At 54.8% G+C, this 27145-nt stretch overlaps 8 protein-coding genes across 8 annotated transcripts; 5 read left to right on the forward strand and 3 right to left on the reverse strand.

The window, feature by feature from the left end:
• Positions 1-68: 68 nt before the first annotated feature.
• On the forward strand, positions 69-670 carry B0T26DRAFT_644226 (uncharacterized protein; the record flags this gene model as incomplete). Its single annotated transcript, XM_060437613.1, has 2 exons — positions 69-199; positions 280-670. The coding sequence occupies 2 exons, from the start codon at positions 69-71 to the stop codon at positions 668-670; spliced, it is 522 nt and encodes a 173-aa protein (XP_060298828.1).
• Positions 671-1957: 1287 nt separating this feature from the next.
• Positions 1958-4762, reverse strand: B0T26DRAFT_642041 (P-loop containing nucleoside triphosphate hydrolase protein; the record flags this gene model as incomplete). The annotated part of the gene is made up of 6 exons (XM_060437403.1): positions 1958-2550; positions 2607-4098; positions 4160-4409; positions 4469-4524; positions 4582-4609; positions 4701-4762. 6 exons carry the CDS (start codon positions 4760-4762, stop codon positions 1958-1960), a joined length of 2481 nt encoding a protein of 826 aa, XP_060298829.1.
• An 8494-nt stretch (positions 4763-13256) lies between these two features.
• Positions 13257-14425, forward strand: B0T26DRAFT_239976 (uncharacterized protein). Its single transcript, XM_060433939.1, has 2 exons — positions 13257-13767; positions 13949-14425. The coding sequence occupies exons 1-2, from the start codon at positions 13435-13437 to the stop codon at positions 14243-14245; spliced, it is 630 nt and encodes a 209-aa protein (XP_060298830.1). The 5' UTR covers positions 13257-13434; the 3' UTR covers positions 14246-14425.
• A 522-nt stretch (positions 14426-14947) lies between these two features.
• B0T26DRAFT_239941 (uncharacterized protein) lies at positions 14948-17811 on the forward strand. The gene is made up of 2 exons (XM_060433938.1): positions 14948-15189; positions 15448-17811. Exons 1-2 carry the CDS (start codon positions 15083-15085, stop codon positions 17585-17587), a joined length of 2247 nt encoding a protein of 748 aa, XP_060298831.1. The 5' UTR covers positions 14948-15082; the 3' UTR covers positions 17588-17811.
• Positions 17812-19002: 1191 nt separating this feature from the next.
• B0T26DRAFT_595731 (uncharacterized protein) lies at positions 19003-19889 on the forward strand (the record flags this gene model as incomplete). Its single annotated transcript, XM_060435601.1, has 3 exons — positions 19003-19120; positions 19208-19406; positions 19652-19889. Coding segments are annotated over 3 exons (555 nt in total), but the record flags the coding sequence as incomplete, so codon positions are not given.
• Positions 19890-20401: 512 nt separating this feature from the next.
• On the reverse strand, positions 20402-22670 carry B0T26DRAFT_801568 (pyridoxal phosphate-dependent transferase; the record flags this gene model as incomplete). Its single annotated transcript, XM_060447029.1, has 7 exons — positions 22216-22670; positions 21882-21917; positions 21229-21572; positions 21156-21198; positions 20951-21093; positions 20692-20910; positions 20402-20638 (listed from the first exon to the last, which is right to left on the reverse strand). Exons 1-7 carry the CDS (start codon positions 22232-22234, stop codon positions 20402-20404), a joined length of 1041 nt encoding a protein of 346 aa, XP_060298833.1. The 5' UTR covers positions 22235-22670.
• Positions 22671-24112: 1442 nt separating this feature from the next.
• B0T26DRAFT_240034 (uncharacterized protein) lies at positions 24113-25322 on the forward strand. The gene is made up of 3 exons (XM_060433940.1): positions 24113-24484; positions 24563-24907; positions 24977-25322. The coding sequence occupies exons 1-3, from the start codon at positions 24259-24261 to the stop codon at positions 25066-25068; spliced, it is 663 nt and encodes a 220-aa protein (XP_060298834.1). The 5' UTR covers positions 24113-24258; the 3' UTR covers positions 25069-25322.
• Positions 25323-25934: 612 nt separating this feature from the next.
• B0T26DRAFT_640525 (glucosamine-6-phosphate isomerases/6-phosphogluconolactonase-domain-containing protein) lies at positions 25935-26720 on the reverse strand (the record flags this gene model as incomplete). The annotated part of the gene is made up of 1 exon (XM_060437238.1): positions 25935-26720. The coding sequence occupies one exon, from the start codon at positions 26718-26720 to the stop codon at positions 25935-25937; it is 786 nt and encodes a 261-aa protein (XP_060298835.1).
• Positions 26721-27145: the final 425 nt, after the last annotated feature.

The raw sequence follows: 27145 nt of genomic DNA on the forward strand, positions 1-27145 counted from the left end.
GAAAGAGGGGGAGGGAAAGAGAGAGCCGCACAGAAAGAAAGAAAGCCATCAACGCGTCGCTAGCGACTATGGCGAGCCAGACGCCGTCGACACCCGTCAAGGTGCCAGCGTCGGCTGCTAATTACACCCCCGCGACTCTGGACCCCGACCTTCGATCGCAAATCAACTCTTTATTATTAAAAGAAGGCCATGTCACAAAGTAAGTCCACATCACCACCAACTCACTCCCGCCTCTTTCGCTCAGTCCTCGGATGGTTGGCTGACCCTTTTGTAAAACAGGATACAGGACCAGCTTCTCCACTCCCTACACGCGCACCATTCCAACTGGCCGACAACGGTACAAGCCCACGCCGTCGCCCTCCTGCGATCGGGCGAGGTCACCACATTCCCCGTCCTCCTGCGACGCGTCATCGAAGACATCCGACAAGAGACAACCCTAGCTCCGCATGCGGTGCCGCCTCCCACCCCAGCAGCCAAGTCTGCGAACGGCGCCTCCGAAGTGAACGGCAAGAAGTCTGCAAACGGGACGCCTGGTCTCGAGGGGGCCAGCAACGGCAACACAGCGCTGCCGAGCCTGGCAGTGCCACAGTCGGCTGTTGAGGACGCGCTCAAGGTGACGCGCGACTGTCTGGAGATGGTGTGTGAGATGGATGAGAACGGGACGACCTGACCAGGCCCCAACTGCGTGCTGACCTCTCTTATCACCTTACTCGCAGGGGCTGTCAACCGAAGTATCCATTGCCGAAATGGCTGCTGCTGCTGCTGCTACTGCTATTACTACCAGTCCTCCCAAGGACAATAACGGGCGACCAGCATTGGCGGGACACAGCCAGAAAGAGAGAGATAGGAGAGGGTCGTCAGCGACAATACCTGACGAAGAGCCAATGTAAAATGGCCAAGTGGATTAGAAAGAAAAAAAAGGAGAAAAAGAGAAAAAGAGGAGCAAGGAGCAAGGAGAAAAAATGGAGGAGAGGAAACACAGGCATATGATTATTGACGATGGCTTATTCATGAGGAAGCTGTCGGTACAAAACATAAATCATATATCCGCAACACTGAAACGATCCATCGATGATGGCCATGTGGCGAGGACTTGTCCTAGCCAGTGTCACACGTCAGCCGACTAAACCGAGGGGGGAGAGAATGGGGGGAAATAGCAAGCAGAAGAAACCCTCGTACCCCCAGAAGCAACACATGGAGAAGGAGAGAGAGGCTGGGACACCAGACTTAAAAAAAGCATGAATTATTGATGCCCATTCATGTATTAGCTCCTTCCCACACTCTCTCTTCCTTTACTTCCCCTCTCCACCTAGCAACATCATCACCAAACATACACCTTTCTCTCCAAATCCCACCCTCGCACCTACATGCCGCCATGCTGCTCTCCCTCTTTATTTTCTTCCTCAAACTCTCTCCAAGGCAGACGGACTAGATTGTTAGAAACAATATGTTCACTTGTATATATAATGAAGAGAATTTGTCTCGATTTTCTAGGTGTTGGGCATTTCTGGGGAATCATTACCACTGCTGTATCATGTACCGTTTGTTGTATGGCTCTACTGCCAGAAAGAGTACCTTGGTGTGCGTAAAATGAATATGAACTGCGAGATACCAATATGTGGTCACTCGAAAGTATACCACGATATATTATGTAAAGTAATTGCAAATGTCTAAGGTACCTAGATAGCTACAGTGGACAAGGCCGCAGAAATGCCATTCTCCTTCGTCTGTTTATGGGGAGGGTCCCCAATATATGAACCCGGCCTCATCGAGGTGGCTCCACGATAAACCCCCTTGCTCCTGAGAAAATACGTCTTGGCATCTGCACATGGCATGCGCAGACAGCTAGAAGATACTGGGAGCGGTCCATGTAAGACGACGAAACCAATGAAAGCTAGAATACATGGAACCCGGAAATCTAACAATCAGGGCCATTCTTAATTCCTAGAACCCGCGTCTAATCATAAAGCCCGTCGTCGTTGCCGGCATCTCCGAAGGAGTTGCCAGCACCGCCGTCAGCACCAATCTCCGCACCAGCCTCGGGGAATTTGAAGTAAGCGCCAGGTCCGGCGTTCTTCATCTGCTGCGAGAATGCCTCGTAGCGACGGATCTCAACATCGGTCACAGACCGCCGGGCCATTTGCATGGCTTCCTCAAAGTGACGCTTGGTGAGCTCAGGGACCGGGTCGTCACCCTCATCCTCCATATTCACATCCTCACCAGCAGCCTCACGCTCCTTGGTCCGCTGGATATCGAAGGCAATGGACTCCTTGATAGCAATCTTGACAGCACGCTGAGTAATGAAACCAAGATCGGCACCCGAGAAGCCATGGGTCTTGGACGCGATGTAGTCGAGATTGACGTCATCAGCAACCGGTGTCTTGCGAAGCTGAGCCTTGAGAATTCCAAGACGACCAGGCTCATCGGGCAGGGGCACGTAGATGAGCGAGTCAAGACGCCCTGGACGGCACAGGGCGGGATCAAGCTGCTCAGGACGATTTGTCGCTCCGATAACGAAGACGTTCTTCTTCGAAGTCATGCCATCCATTTCTGTTTCGATTTGTTAGTGTGAGATTTTGCTATCAAGGGCAAGGAGAGGAACATACCTGTCAGAAGCTGGTTGACGACACGGTCGGAGGCACCGCCGGCATCGCCGACAGAACCGCCACGGGCCTTTGCAATCGAGTCTAGCTCATCCAAGAACACAACGCAGGGAGCAGCAGCCCGCGCCTTGTCGAAGATGTCACGGATGTTGCTCTCAGACTCACCGAACCACATAGAGAGAAGCTCGGGGCCCTTCACCGAAATGAAGTTGGCAGAGCACTCGTTGGCAACAGCCTTGGCCAACATTGTCTTACCCGTACCGGGAGGTCCATAGAAGAGAACACCACGAGACGGCGAAAGGCCGAACTTGAGAAATTTCTCCGGGTGGTCCACGGGATATTGGACGCTCTCCTTGAGCTCCTGCTTGACGGTCTCGAGGCCACCAATGTCTTCCCAACGGACGTTCGGAACCTCGACGACTGCCACCTCGCGAAGAGCGGACGGGTTGGACACACCGAGAGCAAACCGGAAATTGTCCATTGTGACTCCAAGAGAGTCGAGGACCTCGGCGTCGATGGTATCCTCATCAAGATCGATGAGATCCATCTTCTCACGAATCTGCTGCATAGCAGCCTCAGAGCAAAGGGCGGCAACATCAGAGCCGACATAACCGTGGGTCTCGGACGCGATCTGCTCGAGATCGACGTCGTCACCAAGCTTCATGTTCTTTGTGTGAATCTGGAGGATCTCCAGGCGTCCAGTCGGGTCCGGGATGCCAATGTCGACTTCACGATCGAAACGGCCGAAGCGACGCAGAGCGGGATCGATGGAGTTGGGGCGGTTGGTGGCCGCCATGACCACGACGTTGGACCGCGCCTTCATGCCGTCCATGAGAGTGAGCAGCTGGGACACGACACGGCGCTCGACTTCGCCATTTGTCTTGTCGCGCTTGGGGGCAATCGAATCGATCTCATCAATGAAGATGATGGCTGGGGAGTTCTTGTCCGCCTCCTCAAACGCCTTTCGCAAGTTTGACTCGGACTCACCGGCCATCTTCGACATGATTTCTGGGCCGTTGATGAGGAAAAAGAAGGCCCCCGTCTCATTGGCCACAGCACGCGCCATGAGCGTCTTACCGGTTCCGGGGGGTCCATAGAGAAGGACACCACGTGGAGGCTTGATACCGATCGATTTGAAAAGCTGGGGATGCCGAAGGGGCAACTCGACCATCTCTCGAATCTGGGCCATCTGCTTCCGGCAGCCACCGATATCGTCATATCCAACCTCGTTGAGGTTGTTCTCCTCCTCGTCACGCTCGATCGGATCACCCTCGCAGTGGATAACGGTATCTTGGGCCACGATGCCATACTCTGGCGGGTCGACCTCGACAACTTTAAACTCCACTTGCCTCATGCCACCGCGTACGATGAAGAGATCGCCCTGTCTAACGGGCCTGTATGCCTCGCGGAAGTAAGGAGCAAGGAAAACGTCGAAGAGAGAGCCAGTGAGGCCCTCAACAGTGTCTGCAATCGGGAGAACCGCAATGCGTTTGGCCTAGCCCGTTTGTCAGTATATTTCGACACCATTTTGCACCAGAGCACAGCATAGTGCTTACGTATTTGATATCGGGGCACGGGTGGATTGTCACAATGTCGCCGTGCTTGACGCGGAGGTTGTGGCGAACAACGCGGTTAAGGCGGGCGCTTCCATCGTCCAGGTCATCGTCGGCGAGGACGATCAGAACGGTATCCTTCCTCTTCTTGCCTCGGACCAAGACAGTATCGCCGCGGAAGAGCTGGAGCGCCTCCATCGTGTTGTTCGAGAGGGCAATGATGGAGTTGTCATCGTTGACAGCGTCCGTTACCCTAGTCCCGAATCAGCCGCTTATCGCCCAAGACTTGTCATTTCCGTCATCAAAGCTTACATCAACTGGTTAGGCTTCTTCTTCTTTTTAAGGATAGCCGTTGCCGTGTCATCATCCTGCAATATGGGGTCAGCCGCGTGATGCGTAGGTGAAGGAGCATTGGGTGGACAAACATCTTTCCGTTGAGAGCCCGAAGAATCGCTGGACACACACACAAGTTAGCTTGCTATCGCTCACGCAAGGGTCCGTCGCCGCAAATGGAGAGTCGCGATGCGAGGGGTCGGATACGTACGCCAAGTTGACCTTCTTCTTTTGCTCGTGATGCTCGGGATCAGGCTTGGGCTCGGAACCCATTTTGGATATCTGTGATTGATGGGATTTTGGGAAGACGTAGAGTGTGACGTTGGGAAGGTGCGCGGTCGCTGTGGGGGACGATGTGTTTTGAAGAGAGGGAAAAGCTCCCAGGGCTTTGCGTGCAGAAGTATTTAAGGACTGCGAAATGGGTTTGGGTTTACGGAGACGTGAGTTTGATGGATGAGGGAAGGGAAGCTTTGGGTTTGGATAGCCTTCTCGAAATGAATGTAGTTGTTGGTTATTCGCCCAAGGCCCCAAAGGACAGCGCAGTGGCACCGAACTAGGCGACCACTCGGATGACGACTTGGGCGGAGCTAACCTTTTGGGCGGCGACGTCCGTGCTTTCTTGCCTGCCAGCTAGGCAAGCCAAGCTACGTGCGCCTTCAACCTAAGCTTTCCTATTTCGCTCGAACCTTCCAACGCCTTCTACCGGTCCAGCTGACTGATGTCGCGAGGCCGATTGACAGCCTCGCAGATCGTCATCTGGAGTTTGCCTCATTCCCACGGGCCACGGGGCCTCGATTTCGGTTGCTATTGTGCTGCCTATACTATTGTCTTTTGGACGTTACGGAACAATTATCTCAATTTTCTCTTTACAGTTTGCCATCCTGCGGCCCCGTGCCTGTTTTCAGAAGGAAGCCGCATTTTGCCAAACCTTGCTGCTCCGTCCGCAGCCACAAGTGCCGTGTTGCCAGCAAACTCAGCCCCCAAATCTGCACGGTCGGACATCAACACATTCGAGCGCCAAGAGCTGCACAACACCAAAACTGCAGCACCGCGTCCTACAAATCTCGCAAGTGCGTAAGATACGCGACATCACATGATATCGACAACATAGGATACCTTGTTACTGTCGAGATCGTGACCTTTATTTTTTACATCTGCACAGCTGGCCTTGTCTGTCTCCATTTCCAGCTCACGATCCCTTTAACCCCCAACCCTTTCTGTTTGTTTTAGAGAAAGTCTTTTTGGGCTGTCAAAAACGTCTAGCCATAATACAGCGACACTCGGACCAAACACGGGGTTGACAACGTGTCACGAAAGGGCTTTGCCATTCTATATTGGGTAGGCCTATGGTGTTCTACAGCCCAATCCCTGAATGTTTGTTAGCGGGAGACATTCCAAGATCCGAATGGCCTCAATACATTACTTCTCGCCCTAAAAGGGGGGCGTTTTTATCGAGGGAGGTAATAGCTATTAGAATCTATATTTTAGTATCCCCGAGGCCTTTCTCTCTCCTAGAAATGTTCATGCTGGGATAGCCTACAGCTGCAGCCCACAGCCAATACAAGTACTGTTGCCTAGACCTCTAGGTAACAGGCGTCTGTTTTGTCTGCTAGTGCAGCGGTAACTTGCGACAAGAAATATCTATTAAAGGCTGTTCCTGGCTGGTTTATTTGCTGTAACATTTCTCCTTTTTCGCAAGTAACACGCCAGCAAACATTCAGTGACTAGACTGTACACAATCCCTTTTGAGTCTCTCAAGCCTAGAAAGTAGCGAACGCTTATCGTGGCTAGGCTACCTCTTTCTAAAGTTCGTCATATTTAGTTTAGATGTCGGCTTGTGAGTCTTGGGTTTCCTTGTTAGGTTTGTATCGATGGTGTTCTGCTCGGTAGTGATCTCGGCTCGAAGGACTTCTACGCCGGATTTATTCGTCAAGCCCGTATTAAAGTCCCAGTGTTTTACGTACTTCAGCGTGGGCAGACGTTTTGGACAATCTAAACAGACTATCTGTCATTTTATACCGTTCTTCCTCTTCCTCTCCATTCTATTCAGGATTCACATTCCACGTCCCGTCAGCTTCGGGCTAGGCCCAGAACATATGAGCCCGCCGCTGGATTCCTACAACCAACACAATGTACACCAATCCCTCGGTACATAGAGGGTTTGCCTACCACTATTAGCTACGCGTAATAGGATCTACGGAGGAGTTGGGGGGGCACTTGGCGTGGTTTTGGATTGCTTCCTCCAAGCTGTGCGGAAGCCCCTTGGAGACAATAATATTCTCCTTGTTTCCCTTTCGTGTAGTTAAGGTGCGTATGTATGTGTATGGAAGTCCTACCATAGACTTTGTCGAACCCTTAGCAGCCTGGACAAAAAAAGGCACTATCTGGCCTCAGGTAAGTGGGTGCTGTCAACCAAGCAAGTTCTGGCCGTGGGCTTGCTCAGCTATGAGGTAGTGGTAGGTGTCGTTGGAACACTGCTATCTCCCGCTTGCGAGAACCACGCACGTTTTCTCCTCATCCATCGGGGGATCCAGCACGCTTGTTGTCATATCTTTTTTTTTCGAGCTTCCTTCGCCGTCGAGAGTGCTCACGGAACTTCCGCTGGCTGCCGTTGGCTTGCTGGGTACGAGGTGAGGGCAGGTAATGCTAGGGCACTGCTATCTCCCCTCCTCAAGCATCCTTCACCGTCGAGCGTGTGTCCACGGACCCTCCGCTAAACTGAAAGTGATGGCGGACCGTGTGTCCTTCTTCCTCCTCCCACGAGACCCCTTGTTGCGGAAGAGGAGGAGGAGGGCTTGGCTGGCTCTCAAACCGCGCGAGCGAATACCTAGGTATTCCTACCTTGGCTAGTTTTGGAGGTTTCTGCGAGCATTGGCTCTAAGAAAATAAACCAACAGCTACGGATATTTACGCGGCTCCATTAATAGCCCGACCGACCGACCGAGCCGTCCAAGCCTTCCGATGTGATCTGTGCCTGCTTCCCTGCCCTGCCCTGTCACAGGGCTAGCCCAATTTCGTTCGTTAACCAATCACTGAAACACGAGAAATCTGTGGTAGGTCGAGGTGGAGGTGGTGGCGGCGGCGGCGGCGGCGGCGGGAAGACGCTTCCCCCGTGCCTTGATCTCGCCTCTCTAGCCCTCCCAACCCCACACACCAAGGCGTCTGCATTCTGCATTCTGTCTTGTTTCACAAGCTCGACCCCCTGCCGGCCTATCTGCCACGAGACTGGGACTGGGAGTGTGTGTATGTGTGTGTTTCGGGGGGGTGAAAGAAGGTGAAATATATGGGCCGCGAGGCGGCACATACATACATCAGCCTTTTGTGTGTGCCTGTGTGTCAACAACGAGCTACTACATGTGCCTGCCCCTTTTTTGAAGTTTCAATGGAAACAAGTCGCGAAATCCAAATTGGTTATGCAGAATAGAGTGTAGCTACTTATCATTTTCGTGACTTGCTATTGTTAGGTAGCAGAATGTTCAAATGTGTCTTTTTATATCTGCCTAGATGAAATTGCCTTGCTGCCTGTCCGCCTAGTTGGACTGGTTGGGCTGGGTTTCCCGAGTGCCTGGACCGAGGCCCGTGTGAACTCCATCTACTGCCGGGACGTTTCTTTGGCAAAGGACCTCGTGTACACATTGTACAGTACATGAGGGGGGACGGAAGACACGGTATTGTTTCTTAATGTAGTGTACCTGGAGGTGGCGGATGTCAAGCAAGGCACGTCCGTCCCAAAGGAACGGACTGAATGGTTTGCCGGGTATACATGTATAGACATAAGGTAGGTAGGTAACTTGGTAGGCTACCCCCCTAGGCTCGGCGATTGCGATTGCCGTTTCTACACTAGCCTGCCGCCTGCTAACGGGCACCCAAGCTCTCCGCTGCGGTGCCGGTCACGGTACCGGGATCGGTTGCGGGTTTTGCTCCCCCTAGCCGAAAAAAGAAAAGCGAGTGTTGGGCGGCGCTTGTTTGAGCTTTGAACACCCCCCTAGCTGCCCTTGCTAGTGTAGTGTCTATGGCATTAGGGCGAGATCGAGGCCAGAGCAGCGGGGGAAATGGTGAGAAAAGAGAGATCTCTATCTATCTGTTAGTGTTGTCTGACCTGTCTCTCTGTCTCGGGCGCCGGATCACAAAAGCCCCTCCCCCCCAAAAAAATTTCTTTTTTCTTTTTTCTTCTATCTGTCTTCTCCCACGCCCCCAAAAACCTCGGCCCCTCCCTCCATCCCTCCCCGGCTAACCCTTCCTCGCTCCTACCCACACCAACGCCCCCCCCCTTTCCGCCGCCCCCACACATGTCTCTCTCGGAGAGTTCTCCGTTTCGTCCTCCTTCCAATCACCAACGGAAAAGCTTGGACGTTATATGCCCCGTCTCCATTCGCCATTTCTCTGCCTTGCCAAGTTCGAGGAAGGAGCCGTTGTTTAGTTTACTCCGTGATATCCACACTCTTACATTAGTCTACCAGAATCTGTGCCGAACATTGCATGCCCTTGCATGATGGCAGGGCAGGGCGTACATGGCATGGCGTAGCGTAGGGTGGCATGGCACATACATAGGGCGGTGTCTCTGTTAGGCATTGGTTAGACTTTCTAATGAGGCCTTTTCTGGGTTTGGTTTTTTGGATTGTGACGTTCCAGCAGAGGATTTTCTTGTCTCTGTCGTGGTAGTAGACCGTCCCGGCGGACGACCCCTGAGTTTACTTCGTTCCTTCCTTCTAGAAGGAATTTATCAGGGTTTATTGCGAAGGAGTAAGGGGGTTGCGGCACGCCGCCACGGCCGAACCGAGACACTACCCATCGTCGGCGAGCTTGATACCCTAGCTAGCTAACTAGCTCTTGAATGATACGAACTTTTTTTTCTGCTTCTCGAGATGGCTTGGGCGAGAATGGAAGGAGGGAGAGGAAAGAGAGAGATTATACCGTTGATCGTTTCCCGGGCTGTTCCCCCTTTCTGCCTCTCCCGCTGCTACGTATACGCACGTACACTTCATGTGCTCGGTGGGTAAATTTTGTAGGTATAGGAATCTCGGCGACGCAGAATTGTTTCCATCGTGTTCATGCACCGCAGATGAGCCCAGCACATGCGATGTCACCGCGCCCGAACCAGAAAGATTGTTTGTGGATGGGCCATGCCCACTCGGTTGGGACGGAACAGCCGCGCCATGTCATTCACCACTGCTTTTGATATGCGCTTCTATGATCGTCGTTGTTACCAGTGAACCTACGAGGTCCGCCCACCCGGTAGGGGGGGGAGTACTACGGTACGTAGTACACTTTCGGGGTGTTCTAGGCCGCACATGTTTGTGGCAGTGAGTCTAATCTGGGGGAAGTGGCCCAGTAGTGTGTGGATGTGGCTTTTCCCGGCTGCCTAGTGTATTTTTACCTTGTACGGTGTAATTTGCCCCAGACTCTCTTTCCAGAGTCTGGTTCTCTCAAGTCCTGGCTTGTAGATTTATCTGCTTGTGCGTTTCGGCATCCTCGGTGGGCAAGGGGGAAGGGGAATACGCTTTTCGCGTTTTCAGGGCCATGTCAGGGACAATTTGGCGTGGTTATCCGCGAGCCCAGTGAACTATATTCGTCTCCGTGGACGATAGCGTATACGCAGTAGGTACAGAATATCCAGGTGGCTATGCGAGGGACCAGAGTTTTCCGTCTATGCAATTCTGCTAGCAAAGACTCGTTCGAATTGGTTTGCTGATTGACCAAAGGAGTTAGCGACACGACCCGTTTGGAGCTTTTCGGCAATGCTTGGGACGTGTGAAAGGAAAGAAATGCGAAGAGGAGCAGCGTCAGAAGACAAGCTCCAGACCAAGGGAGCAAACCAGTCCTTTAGGGCGGCCGGGGACATATATGTTTGCTATGTGCCTGAGGAGTCCCTCACCGTCGTGGCCTGACCGATGTGCCCCCTTTAAGTCCGACCTGGCCAATCACGTCGGTGGGATGGATGGAACCAGGCTAGTGCCCCCCCTTTCCACCAACACGATGGGCAAAACAACACATGTTGGCGGCCTAGCGGCGAATGCGCTTAAGGTTAAACTTTAGGCTTCTGCAACAGAAATAAGGAAGCCTGGGGAAATAGTGGAGGACGAAATGTAGATACCTGTTTTTTATATATACACTACATCTTCACCTCTTTTGAGCTACAGCTCTCAGCCCGGCTCCTACTCGCACTTGGCGAGCACTCGATCCATGCGTCCGTCCGCGACCAGGCTTCAACCCTCGAGAGGCTCTCGTCCGGATCGGCGCCAACTCTCGGCCGGCTAAAGCTGGTACCTAATACCTCAGCCACAATTCGGTAAACCTATGCTACGTTAGAGGGTAGGTGCCTTAGGTTGCAGTGAGCAGCTTATGGGTGGCGGTATAGGCGAAGGGCGTCGACTCGACGCACGCCGCTGCGTGCAGCCCACGGTTCGGTTGTTCTTGATGAAGCCAAGGAGCCGGGGCCAAGAGGTGCCCGTGACATTGGATGCCAATCTCGTCACAGATTGGCAAGAGATGGCGGAACGGAAACGAAAACACTTTGTGTGTCAACGTCTTTAGGGCTGACGGTCGAGCAAATAAGGTAGGCGCTTGACAGCGTGTCGGTGTCGGTGTCGGCGTTGGTGCTTCCATGTTAGGTTAGATGAAAGGGACGGGAGTTGGGACCAATCCTCGATGCGATCCATTTGAGATTGAGCCACAGCTGACAGCTTGCATGTTCCAGAATCCAGATGAGATGCTTTTTCAGAGTCTCCCAACCACAGGAATGGATCCGTGTGCCGTTTGCGTATGTATACGGTAATGTAATGTATCGTGAATCGTCGACGGCGCGATGCACGCACGCACGCACGCACGCACGATATGCTCTGCCTGGCCCACAGGGCGGGACCGGCTCCAGCAAAAAGCAACCTGGGCTGGCCAACGACGTGCCGTTAGCTACACCGACCAATTCAAGTTGTTTGTTGCGCTTGCCGGGTGCAATTTTTATGTTCCATGATCTTGTTTTGGAGGGGGCATTTAGAGCCGAGAGCTCTGCGGCGGGAGGAATAAACGCACTCAACCAGGGGGGGGCGGACCCGACAGGGGGTTCGGACGTCACGGAATCAAGGCAGCCACGACCAGCACGGTGATTGGCGACAGCAGGCCTTTGATCCAACATTCGCCCAAGACGGGAGCCCAGAGAAAGAGGGCCTGCCTGCGAGGTGGCGCCCGCGCCACTGAGCTTTGTCCATCATCTGGGGAGCAGGTCGCACTCGACCCGCCAGAAACCAGAAACCCATGCAGTGTCCTGCAGGTGCCCGAAAGAACCGTGCAGCACGGGGCGGCGGTACTTCCCGATCGAACTTCAACCTCACACCAACTAAATTCTGCAAACCGCACAACGGCAACCCAAACTTCGATGGAAGGCACCACCCCGCCAGGATACCCCCCTAAACCGGGTCCGCGGGGCCTTTTCCCCCCTCCAAGTGTCCAGTTAGGGGAGACAATTACGGACGGTCGTAATCCCTGGGCCTGCTCGGTCGTCTATCGCCTGAGTATCTGTACGAAGTACCCGACATCTGTTTCAATTCTTCTATCTTCTGCCGCCCCAGGGCCGAGAGGGAGGTGGGGGAAGAATGGAAGGCGCTGGGGAGTGCCATGTGCTGGATTCCGGGGCTGATAGAATCCCAGAATGGCAAGCGCCCGCAGCCGGAAGGATCATCAGACTTGGGGTCGGAGATTTGCAGTGCACTTCCTCAAGCAGGCACCCAGGCAGGCAAACGTGCAAAGGTCTGCATCTCTTTCCTGCTAGGTTCAAGTTTTTGAACATTTTTCTCAGGCCTTCTTTCAGTCTTTAGGTGTGGGATAAGTGAAGAATGTCTGCTGCAATGGCTCGCCTGCTCGGCTAGTCACGTCTATTTCCCTAGCCTCGGGCGCGCTACAGTAATACTTGACCGCATATTCTGTGGCCTTGGCTTGGCCTCAAGGCTGTTACATATGTCATCAACTTCGTCTGGCGTTACAATACGTAAGGTATGTGCTCGTCTAGGGTGGCCAATGGCACACCGCCGTTAGGGGCGAGCCGATCTGGACGGCCGGCATGTATCCATTCACGCCGTTCAGTGTTCCCGACCCCAAGATGAATTCCACGGGAGTATGCTCGAATTCCACGGGAATTACGGATACCACCAAGTCTCCGCGGCTATTAGTGGTAGGGAGAGTGAGGTGAGGTGGTTCCCCCGCTTCTATCCATCGCGGGTCCCGCCTTCCCCCACCCCCCGGCCCCCTCCCTAGCTGCTTCTCGCAAGGCTGAGAGCTTGGAGGTGAGAACCTTCCACAGAAATTTACCTTTGGCCGGGCAGACGGGAGTGATGACCAATGCAATGCCCGGTCTGGTCAGGGCTTCTAGGTTTGAAATCGAAACTCTGAGCTCTCCAACCGTTCCTTCTTCAGAACCATTCCAGGGGCGAGGTGGGGTGAATCCACATTGGCCGACCTTCCAAAATCAAACGCCCAGCAAGGCACCACAGCACAACTTGGAACCGTTATCGCCGAGGTGTGTTCAATTTACGCCCTTAGCGGATAGTCGACGCCCACACCTTTCACACGCCATGCCATGGTTCGTTTCAATTTAGAGACGACGAGAGGGCCATCCTCCAGCGGCACCCCCCTCCCTCCCGTCCCCAGTTCCCAGGAACAGTACTGTACATACAGTACATACAGTACATACAGTACATACATACATTCTGTACATCCATTACATTGGAGTACTGTACCCGACGGTTGCCCTACCGTCCGTCCCCTAGGGTTCCGTGACGGGACTAGAGGTCAACAGCCATTCGACACCGATATAGCCCGAGCTGCAGGGTCGTTTTGTCCTGTCCCTTGTTTGGCCCGGGTCCGTCGAGGCTGCCGACTCCATCGTGGATGTCTCCGTCTCGTCGCGGGAGTTCGTCCATGATTCTGGGCATGATTCCATAATTCCATGACCCATGCCTGCCCACCTACAGCGGGGCACAGCCGAGGGCAACCATCAACCCGTCCTGGCGGTCTGGCAGCGCCCAGTGTGGCAGTCTAGCTGGCTGGCTGTCAGTCAGTCCAGCACGGCTGCTTATGGCTGTCTGACTCTACACGATGAGTGGACGAAGAGCAGTTTCCTAATCAATCCATCTGTCGTCATACAACATCGTCTGTACACTGCATTCTTCGTGCCTGGCAGAGAAGAATCCGGGACTGATTCGAACAGTACAACAACACCCCTCCCAGACCATGGAACTCCCGCATCTTTTAGCTGTCTAGCTGAGGACCGCAACTCGCGCTTCCAGGTTATTATATAATTCCTTTCTGCTTCTTGTTTCTGTTGAGCGCAATGTGCAGTGGTGGACATTTACTGGTTCCGGGTACGAAACGGGCCCAAACGCTAGCTGCCACTTCCTTAGCTGCTCTAACTTGTCTTGTCGTCGACTATTCCTTGGCAGCCTGAGAGCAAGACGCTAAGTGAAGCAGTGGGTGGGTGAAGATATTTTCAGATTCGCCGAGGGCACGCGCAGGCTCTGGGGGGTTGCAGGCCTTGTGTTACTTAACCAAGTAACTGAAGTTCCATTATTTCTGGCCTGGCTGGCACGCTGGCGCTGTGCAACACGAGTGACGACAGCCTGCGGCAAAAGAGGGAGACTGCAGGGAGTTGAAGAGGCCCCCCCGGGACAAGCCACGCTAGCGAGCGTGAGAATGCGCCGACTCGACTTCTGTCAATTCTTGTCCGCCTACGATCTAGTGCCTATCGCACGCCTAGTAGCAAAATAAGGTAGCTGCCGAAGGGCCTCGGCGATATTGACGCGCCTTGTCTCCTTCTAGACCGCCTCAGAAGGCTACCCGGCGGCAGATCCTACTATGTACATACGCGGCCCAGATGCCACCACCCAGAACCAGGCAGGTAATGAAAGTCGGGTCCCTCAATCTGCACACTATTCGCTAGCCTAGGTACTGTACATTCACGACAGACGCACGGTACTCCCATGGGCCGGCCAGCGTGGATGTGGGTGTGAGTGAGGGCGAGGGCTTTGGAGCTTGCTCAAGTTCCCCGCAGACGCGCGCTCAGAGGCGCCCATGCCCATCCCATAGGGCTCTCTATAGTACTGTACCTTGTCACACGGACACACTCTATGTACACTGCAACCGATCAAGAGGTATCCGTTGTCGAGGTTAAGGTAGTCCTATACTGGCAGCGATGTAATATTTGTGGACGTGGAAGTGGATGTGGTACTGGTGGGGGGTGGGCCGGCTACGCTTGCTGGCCTGACTTACCGACCGACCAGCAGCACTTCGTCTTGCCTTGCCTTGCCTTGCCATTCCCATACCATGCCATGCCATGGCTCGTCTGGGCGGAGCACACCAGGAGATCCTTGAAGTTCAGACCAAAAAAGGGTTACCTAGCATGGTTGGTTCCCACCATCAATCCCGCGGTATCAAAACCGGCCACGGCCTTCTTCAGTGACGCTCCTTATATGCCGGGCTCGACCACATTCCTCCTCGGACCCTCGTCCTGCATCACAACTTTGTCGAAACACGCCAGAGAAGGAATCCGGATTTGGGACAGCACGAAAGAAGCACCTTTGAAGAACAAGACGAACAGACAGAAGGATGATGGTTATTAACGATTCAGATCCGCCGACCCCGCCAGACTCTCAAGCCACCCAGTCTGGGAGGAAAGGCTCCAAGAAGGTCAGGACAGGCTGTATAACATGCAAGTGAGTGCGAGATCCCGATCATGTCTCCATTCTGTCGTCGTCAACCCCCCACCCCCCCCCCCAACCTACCTTGGCCCGCCAGCCAAACGATAGCTTGTCTCGCTTGGAGCTTTTGCATCTCCAACCTCTAGCTAGCTACTAGCTGCCGCAGACCTTGGCCTACCTACCTCGTGCCCCTCTACGCCTACTGTGCTGCTGTGGCCCCTCCTTCGTTGCCGAGTCATCCGTATACTGATCTCCAACATCCGCGTGTGGCAGAATTCGCAAGGTCAAGTGTGACGAGGCCAAACCTTTCTGTTCCCGTTGCACCAAGACGGGCCGCCGATGCGATGGATACCTGGACGCCAAAACCATGGCCCAGCGGAGGCGTCGAGCCGGTGCCGTCCCGGCCGGCGGTCCCGGGGGCTACCCCGCGCCTCTGTCGCTGCTCTACGATTGGGCGTCGGCCGACGAGAAGCGCTCTTTCCATTTCTTCCAGAACGTCACGGCTCCGTGCCTGTCGGGCGACTTTGACGGCGACTTCTGGCGCGTCCTCGTGCTGCAGATCTGCCAGACAGAGCCCGCTGTCAAGCATGCCGTGCTCGCCGTGAGCAGCCTGCACGAGGCCATGGTGCAAGCCTCGGTGGCACCCTACGCGGACAACGACGACAGGCACTCGTTCGCCCTCTACCAGTACAACAAGTCCATCTCGTGTATGCTGGGCCAGATGCGCTACGTCGACGCGAGGCCGCTCGTGCCTCTCCTGACCTGCGTCCTCTTTGTATGCATCGAGCTCATGCAGAGCAAGGACCATGAATCTCTCATGCACCTCCAGCAGGGCCACCAGATCCTCAGCCAGATGGCCCGGAAGCCGCCGACGCGCAAGCCCGAGCTCGACATCATCAAGCAGCACCTAGTGCCCATGTATACCCGCCTCAGCCTGACTTCGCTGCTCCTCGGCGTCGACCCGGTGGCGATACCGAAGCCGCTGAAGCCCATGACAGAGGTGCCCTCCGTGTTCAACGGCATCGACGACGTGCGGTACGCGCTGTACGACTTCATGGACGAGTGCCTCCGGTTCGCCAAGAAGTCGCGCCCAGCAAAGTCTGGCGACGCCTCGCCCGAGGAGCTGCACGCTTTCGAGAACGAGCAGCACTACTTGCTGGGGAAGCTCGCCAAGTTCAATGTTTCCTTTTCCCTATACCAGTCGACAAAATCCAGAGACGCGCCGCCGGGAGCGCTCGCTCTGATCCAGATCCATGTGCATACCGTCTACATCTGGATATCGACAGCCCTCAGCAAGAACGAGACGGTTTTTGACAATTACGTGTCGACCTTCTCGGCCATCATCCCTCTGGCGGCCGCCTTCATGGACACGCTCCTAGCGCCTCGGGCCCGCGACCACCCGTCAGGCAAAGCCGCGGCATCGTGCACGCCGTCGGCGGCTGACACGCGGCGCTTCTCAGCCGTCTTCACGTTTGAGATGCACATAATCGCTCCGCTGTACTTTGTCGCAACCAGGTGTAGACACCCGCTCATTCGGCGAGCCGCATTGGAGCTCCTGCGGCGCAATCCGACGCGGCGCGAAAACGTGTGGCGGGCAAATGTCATGGCCAACCTTGCCGAGCACACCATCAGATTGGAGGAGCTGCACTTGCAAGCCCCACACGCCATGAGATCCCAGTCGCAGCCCGCTTCGCCGCCGGCTGCTGCGCTGACGGCCCCCATTCCATATGCTGGCGACCCTGCTGACGATGACGCGTGGGCCAGGGAGCTCCTCGACGTGCAGCACCTGCAGGACAACTTCCCAGTCGTCGATGGCTCGGATTCAAACAATTCCTTCTCGTTCGACCACGCGAACAGCTCGGCAGGCTCGGGCGGGAGCATGGACGTGCTCGTCGACGACGACCTCAGCATTGGCCACCTCCCTATCGACCCGACTCTCCTCTTCGATGCGTCCGAAGTGGCGTCGTCGGTCCGCTCGTACAGCGGCGCTCCGTCTGTGGCATCGTCCCTCGACGATCACCACTTCGCGGCCAACAACCTGTTCATGGGCGGCGGTGGCACTGGTCCAGGAGCCGGGAACTCGCCTTCGGGCAACCCACTCTGGGCGACGTCTTCGCAGGGGGGTCGGCCGAGCATCTCGGTAGAGCCACCCACTCCTTGGGACGAGGGGCCCTTCTTGATGGGGCTGCCGACGCGGCAGCGGCGGCCAGCCGGCGACTCGATCGGGTCGGACGAGTCTCTCGGCCTGCTGGGGCCGCCGCCCTGCAGCGCCGAGGCTCCGTTTGAGATTCCCGAGATCTTCCGGGTGCATGCCACCATCATCGGGCCCGAGGACAACGACAACTGCGTCCGCATGTTTCGAAAGTTGAGAGGGCTGAATGCCAAGTGGGATATACAGACAGAGTGGTTATGACATTTTTTACCGGGGTAGGATGGAGCGGTTTTTACTTTCTTCTTCTCTTTATTTCTTTCTCTTATCTCTTTCTTTCTCTTTATCCTTTTTATTTTCTGGACCAACAGAGGGACTCTTGTCTGTCTCGAACGTCTTGTATAATGGCTCGCAAAAGGGACATGATTGTTTTTCTTCTTTCGTACATAAGGATAGATACCCGGTATACATGGCACGACACAAACGACGAACATGGCAAGGAAGGGATGGGTTGGGTTTCATTTCATTATTTTGATGGGTTTTCGGACTCGGGAGGAGCTGTGGAATCGGGAACCCCGTCGGTCGGTAATGATGATACTGTACATAACATGCATGCATTCTCGGTACGGGATGGCCGGCTCTCCCTACCTTAGCTACTTCGGTTTTCTTATTCTTGCTGGATTCTAGGTGCTCTGGCTGCCAGAAAAGGGGAATGGAAACTGAAAACTGTAATCAAAATCATCTCTGTCTTTTTGTCTCTGTAACGTCTTGGAGGGTTTGTAGGTGGGAAACCTTATCTTATCCGGAAACTGTGGGGGATTTAAGGTTTCCCAGCGAGGCCATGGCATCAGGTCTACGATCGTTATTCAATCGCGTATCATCGCTGAGGGAAATAGGTCGAGTGCGGACAAGGAAGGGTAAGGGCGGGAAGAGCTGGTTCGGGATTTTTTTTCTCTCTATTCTATTTGACATTGTAAAAGCGCTCAGCTGCTGGTGCTGCTACTAAATGGGGGTTTTTTGGCGCATCTAAGCGTATATATTCTGACTGTCTCAGTTCTCTCTCCCCACCTATGGAATAATTATAGAGCAATAAATGCAAATACTAAACTTACCGTACGGGAGATAATTTGCTGCTCACTCAGTCCCCTCACCACGTACCTACCTGTATCCTCTAGCCCTTCCGTCGTACAAAGCGTACAATACAACACTATAAGAGAAACGCGTTTTTTTTTTTTTAGAAAATAGCCGCTCGTCGATTTCTCGAGAAGAAATTTGCTCCTCGGACTCGGGTTACATTTGCCGAGCAAAGGAGACGACGCCTCACATTTCACGCGGCGCGCTACGGCGGGATAGAGAGAGCGACTTGAGAAGTGCGATTGTGCCGCGCCTTTACCCGACACTTCTCAGCTGGTTCCATTTTGGCTGGCCCTCCCGTTCCTTCGTCGCTTTTTATTTTTCGATCGCTCGTCTCATATCAGAATCTACCTACCGTATCTCCAACTACGCGTACCTAACCTACACCCACCCACATACACTCTCTCTCGCAAGACCCGCGATAAGGGTTCCTGGGCCGGCCCATCATGCAGGAGCAACAGCAACAACAGCAGCAAGATCAGCAGTGGCCGCCGACGCAGCCGCAGCCGCAGCCGCAGCCGCACGCGGACGACGGCAAGCGTCCCGAGGTCGGATCCGTGCCCGAGGTCGGCGACCGCGCGCCCCGGTCGTCCGACGGCCGCATCGCCTTCCCGAGCGCTAAGCTCGTGCTGCTCGTCTTTCTCCGGCACTGCGGCTGTCCGTGTATGTTTTTTTCTTTTCTCTCTCCCTCCCACAAAAAAAAGGGGGGAGGTGGATAGCGAGAGGAAGTGCTAACCTTTGAGACAAAAGTCGCCGAGAAAACATTCCGGTCCCTCACAAAGTTCTCCACCAAGCATCCCGAGATCCAGTGCATTGCCGTGTCGCAGGGCTCGCCGGCCGAGACGGACAAGTGGATCGCCGAGACGGGCGGCGAGTGGAACGTCGAGGTGATCCCCGACGAGCGGCGCGAGCTGTTTGCGCAGTGGGGCCTGGGCTTGACGTCGACTTGGTGAGTGTTTTGCGGCTTTCTATCTCTATCTCTATCCCTAACTCTAACCCCATTCCGGTCTCTACGCCTACCTCTGACCCCTATCATATCGCTATCCCTTCCCCCCTTCACACTTTTGGCATGTAGCGGAGCCACCGGCCATCCCTTTCCCGAAAAGACAACCCACACCCCTTAGATCCCCAACCATACCTCTTCCCTATTCGCAAAGGCAAAAGGTGAAAAAAGAAAACGCTAACCTCAAATAGGCACGCCATGAACCCATGGGTATGGTACCAAACCTACCGCCTCGGTAAGGGCGAGGGCATCTGGGGTAGCTCCGGCGCGAGCCTTGGCAGCGCCGTGTCGGGGCCCCCGCGCGAGGCCGGCACCATGTGGCAGATGAGTGGCGCGTTCGCCGTCGAGGCAAACGGGTCCGTCGCCTGGTCGCACGTCGCGCGCGCCGCCAGTGACGTGCCCGACTTCGCCGAGGCGCTCAAGACACTCAAGGCTGCCTGCTCTGCTAGGACGAGTCTGCCTTAGTATGAGATTGTCTTGGGTTGATTATCCTCCTTTTCTGGGTTCATTTTTTTTTGCTTTTCTTGATTCCTTTTCGTTTTACAGGCGCAAGGGCATCATCATAATCATCACGGCGCGGTCTGGTTGGTCTGCTGTCTAGGCGGTCAAGGAATACGAGGAGGAGGTGGAAAAGGGGCAAACAGGAGGGCGATGGGCTTAGAACCAGAAACAGGTAAAGATTGTAGCATACATTCTGATGGCGATCATTGGCGTTTGATTTTTCGTGAGAGAGAAAGGGGGTCTCTTATTTCTTTTGGAACTATCAACGGACGGGGGATGGCATCACTGGACTGGGGCATGGTATGATACGGTCGGTCGGCTAATAACGTCTTCAAATCATTGTGATGATTGATGATCAGTATTCAATCAGAGATAACCCCTCTATCTTCTTCCTCGCGCTTGCGTGCATACACAAAGCATCATCTTCTATCATGGGATCCTCAAAGGGCTCGGAACACCTCTTCGACAGCCACTGCAACCCGCTCCACCATATCCACCACCAGGTCGGCCGTGATGTTATACGCCGGCTGGTAGCCGCCGGCGAAACCATTGGCGATGGTCTGGAGGTCTGGCACTACTACGGCGGCTGCTAGTTCCCGCGTGTCGTGTTGATGTTCGTGTTCGTGCTCCTGCTCCCACGGGTGAAGCGTCCCCGTCCGGCCCATGCCGCACATGACCTCATCGAAGACGAGCAGAGCCGCGTGCCGGTGGCAGACATGCCTCATGGCACCTGGATAGCCCGGGACGGCGGGATGCAGCTAAGTGCGGCGCTGACTACGGGCTTGAGGATGACGGCCGCGACCGTGCCGGGCCCGAGACGCTGGAACTCGTGCTCCAGCTCAGCGGCCTTGCTGGTTACGAAGGCGGCGTCCGACTCCTCTCCATTCCTGCCGCCGTCAACTAGCCGCCGCTGGCGGTACGGATTGCAGGCGGGGATGTAGTGGCAGTTCTGGGTTAACAGCAGCGGCTCGGACGGCCCCCGGCCGCACAGCGTGGCCGGATGCCGAAAGCGAGCCCAGAGTCGTGCCGTGGTACGACACCCGCCGCGCAATGAAGCTGACACGCCGCGGCTCGCCTATCCACACAAAATATTCTCTGCTCAGCTTGAGGGCCGCCTCTACGGCTTCCGAGCCTAGGATGGTAGCATCATGCTAGGGCTTTGTGGTGTTTGAGTTCAGGGGCCGTGTCCCTTACTAGAGCACATGAGGTACACTTTCTTCACGTTGCCGCAGGTGCTCTTGATCAGCCAGTCCGAGAGGTCTTAGACCGTCTTTGTCTCAAAGTGTGCGTGAGCGGCATAGGAGAAGGCCTTCATCTGCGCTAGAGCTGCATCCATGACATCCTGACGGCCATGGCCAAGGCAGGCAACACCCGCGCCACCGCAGGAATCAAGGATGCGTGGCCCGTCTTTGGGATACCAGTGGTGTCCACTGACCTTGATTAGAACGGGCAGGTCGTCTGCTTTGTTGATGGCTGTGTTGCCGCTGCCTTGCTTTTGACCAAGATTGTTGTCGACCTCCGGGGAGGTGAAAGTTTCAACCCCCTCCTTTGGTCCAGCCAGCGCCCCGTTATTGGGCGCAGGAGGTGCTGTGGAGGATGAGAGGACCTGTCCTATTTTTGGTGACGAGTGTAATGGGTATATGCTTAGCTTGGTCGTACAACGAAGAATAGGAAAAGGCAGTCTAGCATTGACGAAAAAGGGGATAAACATAAAGAAGGGAAACACAAAGGAGAGGAAGAAAAAGAGACAAACAAGATTTTCGGCTTTATCTATCAGCCAAAGGAACTGCTTTCACCGCCAGGTATCCATAATGTTTGTCTTGCACCAACTTCATGATCTACTCCTCTCCCGGTAAGCACCGCTGCCGACACCCCACTCACCCAAATGCCCTCACAGCTGCACCCAAGTTCGTAACTTACCTGGCACTCTTATCCCCACTTTGTATAATATGGCCACTCAACAAGACAGTAGAGCGGGAGTGCTTTAAGATGGCGAGGGGTTTGACACGGCTAACAGAACGTCAATGGTCCTAGCATAGGAACGAGACGAGACGAGACGAGACGAGACGGGAGTAGAGACAGAGCTGTGCCCACCACCGTTAATGTCTCGGCAGGGATAACGAGAAGCGGCAGAGAAAAATATGGGCGTCATCATCACTGCATGCTCGGTTGCCGTCTAGAGCTTGAGGGAGCGGCCCGCTCCTACTGAACCTCTGACCGTCTCCGAAACAATCCGATGGCCCTGTTGTCTTACTGGTCCTGGGAGGAGGCATATGACCGGTCAATGGTGGCCAATGGCTGGCTTTTCTATACAAATTCGTCGGGTCCCCGGCGGGGAGGTACAGCGCTTGTCAGTTCGCGGGTGGTGGCATGTAAGCTCAGGTAGATATATATCCATGGATGACAGGCGAGAGATTAGGCAGTCGACAACCTTGTCATCCATCCCACTGTCGATGATATTCAATAATCACGAAATTATTGGTTGCTCCAGGCACTTGGGTTGTTCCTCTCGGAAGAGAAGGGAGGATCCGTTGTGGCGCTCTAGAAATGTTTGCATACTAGTGTCGGGGGAAAGAGTACAACGGTGTTTGGTGAGAAGAAACCACTACCTACATTACCGCATGTCGATCACAAGAACCGGACCAGAGCCGTCGAGATCCAGGATGGAAGTGACAGAGGACGCGGTCAAGGAACCTCCAAATGGGCGTGTGACCACAGCTACGGTAATCGCGTGATACAATAAAATGGGAAAGAACGGACAGGGAGGGACGAATTGTCGTATGACAGGCGCATCCGACATCTTCAACAATGAACTAAGGCAGGCGCGAGCACAAGGTCAAGGGGTGGAGTGGGGGGCAGCGAGTAGCAGGCATCAGACTGAAGGCATGGGAAGGGCGTCTGGATTTGTTCCTTGTCCCACATCCATGTATATAAAACAGAAAATCGGTAGAAAGGCGTCCATGACTGGTCGGGCCGGCAACTTACAAGACTATTCGCGGCAACGGCATATCCTCGCACCAATCACGCCCCAACAACCAGCCCACTAGATCAGGTACAGGCAGCCACCCACACCATTCTCCATTCACAACTCTTCCGATTCCCCCATTAAAATATTCTTTCCTTTTTCGTCCGCTGCAGAGCCGGAAATGGCACCGGATAAGGTCCCCGGTAGCTGCAACGACATCCCTTTCCGACTCCTGCCAGACACATCAAACCCCAGAGACAGGCCCACTGCGAAGCCAAGTCAATATTCGAATCATCTGTGCTGTGCTACAAGTCAAAGTTAATAAGATAATATAGAATACTCCTGTTTCTTAGCCCATCTACTATGGCTGTCTTCGATTGTGTTACGGCTAGGGACTACACGAATATCTATGACCGCCTCCTCGGCGAGCTGCACGTGTCGGATGCACGTGGCCACTGACCATGGGCTGCAGCTAAAATACCTGTGTGTGGAAACAGTATTTGCTTCGCAAGATACCTGACGAGTCTACTAGTAGGCTTCCCCTCGCTGTCGGTTGGCCCGAAGACGACGACGACGACACCTGCTCAACACCAGCCAACTGTCAGATGGTGAATATCCTCTGAGATTGAGCTCAAGGGCCCATTATTAGTATTCTCAAAGTTAAAGTCTGTGATTTCGTAGGTCTGCCTAGGGAGGCTTTAATATGAATCGATATCTCACCCTTCTCTCACTTTCCTCTCATCACCACATGGTCCCTTGAGAAACGGTGAATGGCTTTCGTCCTTTGGCCCACTTCATGTTTTTGCCCTCTGCCCCGCGGTCCCCCCATCAGGCATACGGCTGCCTGTAATTCCTGGCTAAAAGCTTGGTGCTATAAAAAGGTTCTCGCCTCGAAATAATGGAATGAACCTTCCACCGACCGACAACCTAACCCGCGCAACGACCGTCCCCAGACAAGACCCCTCACACCGCCCACCACTTTTTCCTCCTTTTGTCTGCAAAACAATCTTCATCATGGACGACCGCGGCCATCGCAAGCAGGCGAACAACGAGTCCTATACCAAACTCGTCTTTGACTCGATGAGTATTAGCGAGGGCATACGCCGCCTCGACTCTACGATAAAGGAGCATATGCACCGCCTCAGCCATACGATGCACATTAAGCATCTCGGTGACGCTGATGTGGCAGAATGTCTGGACACGCAAGATATTGCCAGCGATATCGCGTACCTGAGCGACTTCGCGGCCGACCGCTTCAGCCAGCCGAGCCCCAAGCCCCTCATCCCTGAGGAACTCGAAGCCCGTGTGCTGGTTAATGACCTGGTGCGCCTCATGGCCGGATACACGGAGTACTCGGCGCTGATGTTCGACTGGGCCAAATGTGTCGGTTACGGCTCGCCCGAGTTCAACAGCACCATAGGCAAGATATGCGGCAAGCTACGGGCGTTCAGATGGCGGGTCAGAGAGCTGTGGGATGCGATTACGACCGTGGCAATGAGCCTTATCGCCTACAGCCATGGCGACAGCGCCGAGCTGGTCAACAACATGTCCTTCCCAGGTACGCACTTTCCTAAATCCCCACCAGCCATTTGTGTGTTCAGAGCCACGCGAGAGCTAACAGTAGATTGGGTGCTAGATCCCAAGCATATACGCTTTACGGCCGATCTTGGAAGGGTCGACCGTGCCGATCTGGCCGAGGTCAAACCCGTCGACGACGCCATTCTGGCCGAGTTCGACGTCGTCGAGTACGCCGACCTGGCTGAAGACGAGAGCGACGACTATGTCTTCGTCGGAGGCATGAGCGACATTGGCGATGCCGTCACGGACATAGGCAAAGGTCTTGCCAGCCTCAGCCTAGACGTTGACGACAACAAAGACAGCAGCGAGAGCAAGAGCAAAAGCAAGAGCAAGAGCAAGAGCAAGAGCAACGGCGAGAACCTGAACGGCCTAGCCAAGCCCGACAAGTACGCAAACCTCACAAGTAAGCTCAGCCCGCGGCTGGCTCACCATTTGCAGCTCGCCCCCAAAGCTAACACGACTCTGCTCTTAGACCTCCACGTAGACAAATGGCTCGCCAAGCACGGGGTATACTTGTATGCCGCGAGTCTAGAGGACAAGGTCAAGTTCCTCCGAGATCTTTGAGAAGAACAACCAAAGAGGCTCACATTTAGGCGAGGGGGGCACATTATATACATACAGCACATAGCTCAGGAAAGGAGATGGGGGCTTGTTTTGGAGTGGGAGGCTGTCTGTCTTATAAGGCGTACATAGGCGCATACATAGGCGTATATATGGGTGTTTACTAGGCCTGAAAGTTTGTGACATACGCCTACGGTTTTCTTTTACTAGCTTTTCGTGATTCTCCTGCATCTCTTTATATCTGGGAAATAGGCCTCGGACGATTTGAACAAGGCCTCAATACAGGAGACAGGTTCTTGAGAAAAGATTTTCGCCGCCGTAATATGGGAATCTCGAGTAGCGCTATATTATGACATAACTACAAACATGCGTCCTGGAAAGCAAAAAGGAAGAGGAGAAGGAAAAGACACGGGATGTAGTTTGGTGAGAGCGCTATCCCCCCAAATGAAGCTTCGTGAATTCATTGCCTGTCCTACGCTCTCCCTGCGGCCGGGACTAAATAACAAATAATGTGGGATGGGATATCAAAGTCATTAACGAAGAAAGGCACAACTCGGCTTCCGAGGTGCAAGCTCACACAAAATTCTGTCGAGCGGCTGGCTGTTGGGACAGACAAGAGATGGATGGCCCGAGAATGAAAGAAATCGGCCGGAACTCGGGTTAGCTCTCGTGTTGTCTTTTCCCAGTTTCCATCACCGCAGCGCTTTCTCTGGCGCTATGCTCCCTTCCTCTATCCCAAAGCGCCGGCTCGCTCTACCGCTTGGTTTCTCTATTCACTGTCACACATATCCCCTTCCCGGGTCCCCCCATACTCCTCCTCGTGCGGGCTTAGAGTATTTTGTGTCGCCTCGACGGCTTTCTCCCCATACCTAGAGACTGAACGGCCTCCTGGGATAGCTGACTCCCTCAACAGCGGCATTGTCGACGAACCAGCTGCAGCGCTCGCCCGTCCCCTCGTTGACCAGCGCGCACGGCAACCCCTTGGAGTCCTCAAAGATCTCCTTCATGATGCCCTTCTTGCCGGCGCCCGTGGCCACAAAGGCGATGCGCACCGAGTGGGTTACGACAGGCAGGGTCAGCGTGATGCGCCGGGGTGGAGGCTTTGGCGAGTCCTCAATGGGGGCGATCCAGGCGCTGGTCTCGCGCAGGAGCTCGTGGCCGGGGAACAGGGAGCACGTGTGGCCGTCGGGCCCACAGCCGAGGAGCAGCAGGTCGAATATGGGCAGCTTGACCGAGTCGCGGCTGGCAAAGGACCGCACCAGGCTCTGCTCGTACTGGTCGGCCAGCTCCTGCGTGTCCCCGAGGTACTGCGGGTCGATGGTGTGCACCACCGGTTGCTGCACATCTGCGGGGAGCTTGTCTAGTAGCTCCGCCTTGAGCAGCGCGTAGTTGGAGTCGGCGTGGTCCAGCGGCACGGCGCGCTCGTCGGCGAAGAAGATCTCCCACCTGTCCCACTTGACCGCATCGCCGTTGTCCGTCGACGGCGCAAGTAGCGCCTGTGCCAGCGTCTTAGGGAGGGAGCCGCCCGACACGCCCACCTTGAAAACGCCGTGGCGCGCTAGGCCGGCCTCCTGGCATTGGATAACGTAGGCACGGAGGGCCGGTGCTAGCGTGGCCACGTCGGCGAACGAGTAGAGGTTGGCTTGCTTGCTCATGTTGAAAGTGGCCGTGTGATCCTTCAAGTTTTTTTTGGGGGGGGGGGAGGGGAGGGGGGGGAGGGGGGCGGGGGGGCGAGGGGTGACCCTGGTCAAGTTGACGTGTAGGAGGCGAGGAGAGAGGATAGAAAGGGGGTCGACCTAGCAGGAGCGTGCTGTATTACCGAGACCCGCTACCAAGCTACGGAAAACGATCCAAGGCTCTGTTGTGTAGTGAGGCTCAGCGAGTCGTGATGACGATTCCGGGAAAGAAAAAAAATTCCCGGTTCTCTTTGGCGGTTTAATTTAGACAAAGACCGGGAAGGTGGTCGATTAGAAGACGTTGCGCTGCGAGTGGGACTAGGCCTAGGTCGTGCGGCTGCTGAGTTAGGGGAGGTGACTGAGGTGACTAGGGCAAGCGCGGACGTCGGCTTCGGACTGCAACT

The sequence above is a fragment of the Lasiosphaeria miniovina genome (assembly GCF_030549165.1).
Source record: "Lasiosphaeria miniovina strain SMH2392-1A chromosome Unknown B0T26scaffold_3, whole genome shotgun sequence".
Taxonomy (NCBI): Eukaryota; Fungi; Ascomycota; class Sordariomycetes; order Sordariales; family Lasiosphaeriaceae; genus Lasiosphaeria; species Lasiosphaeria miniovina.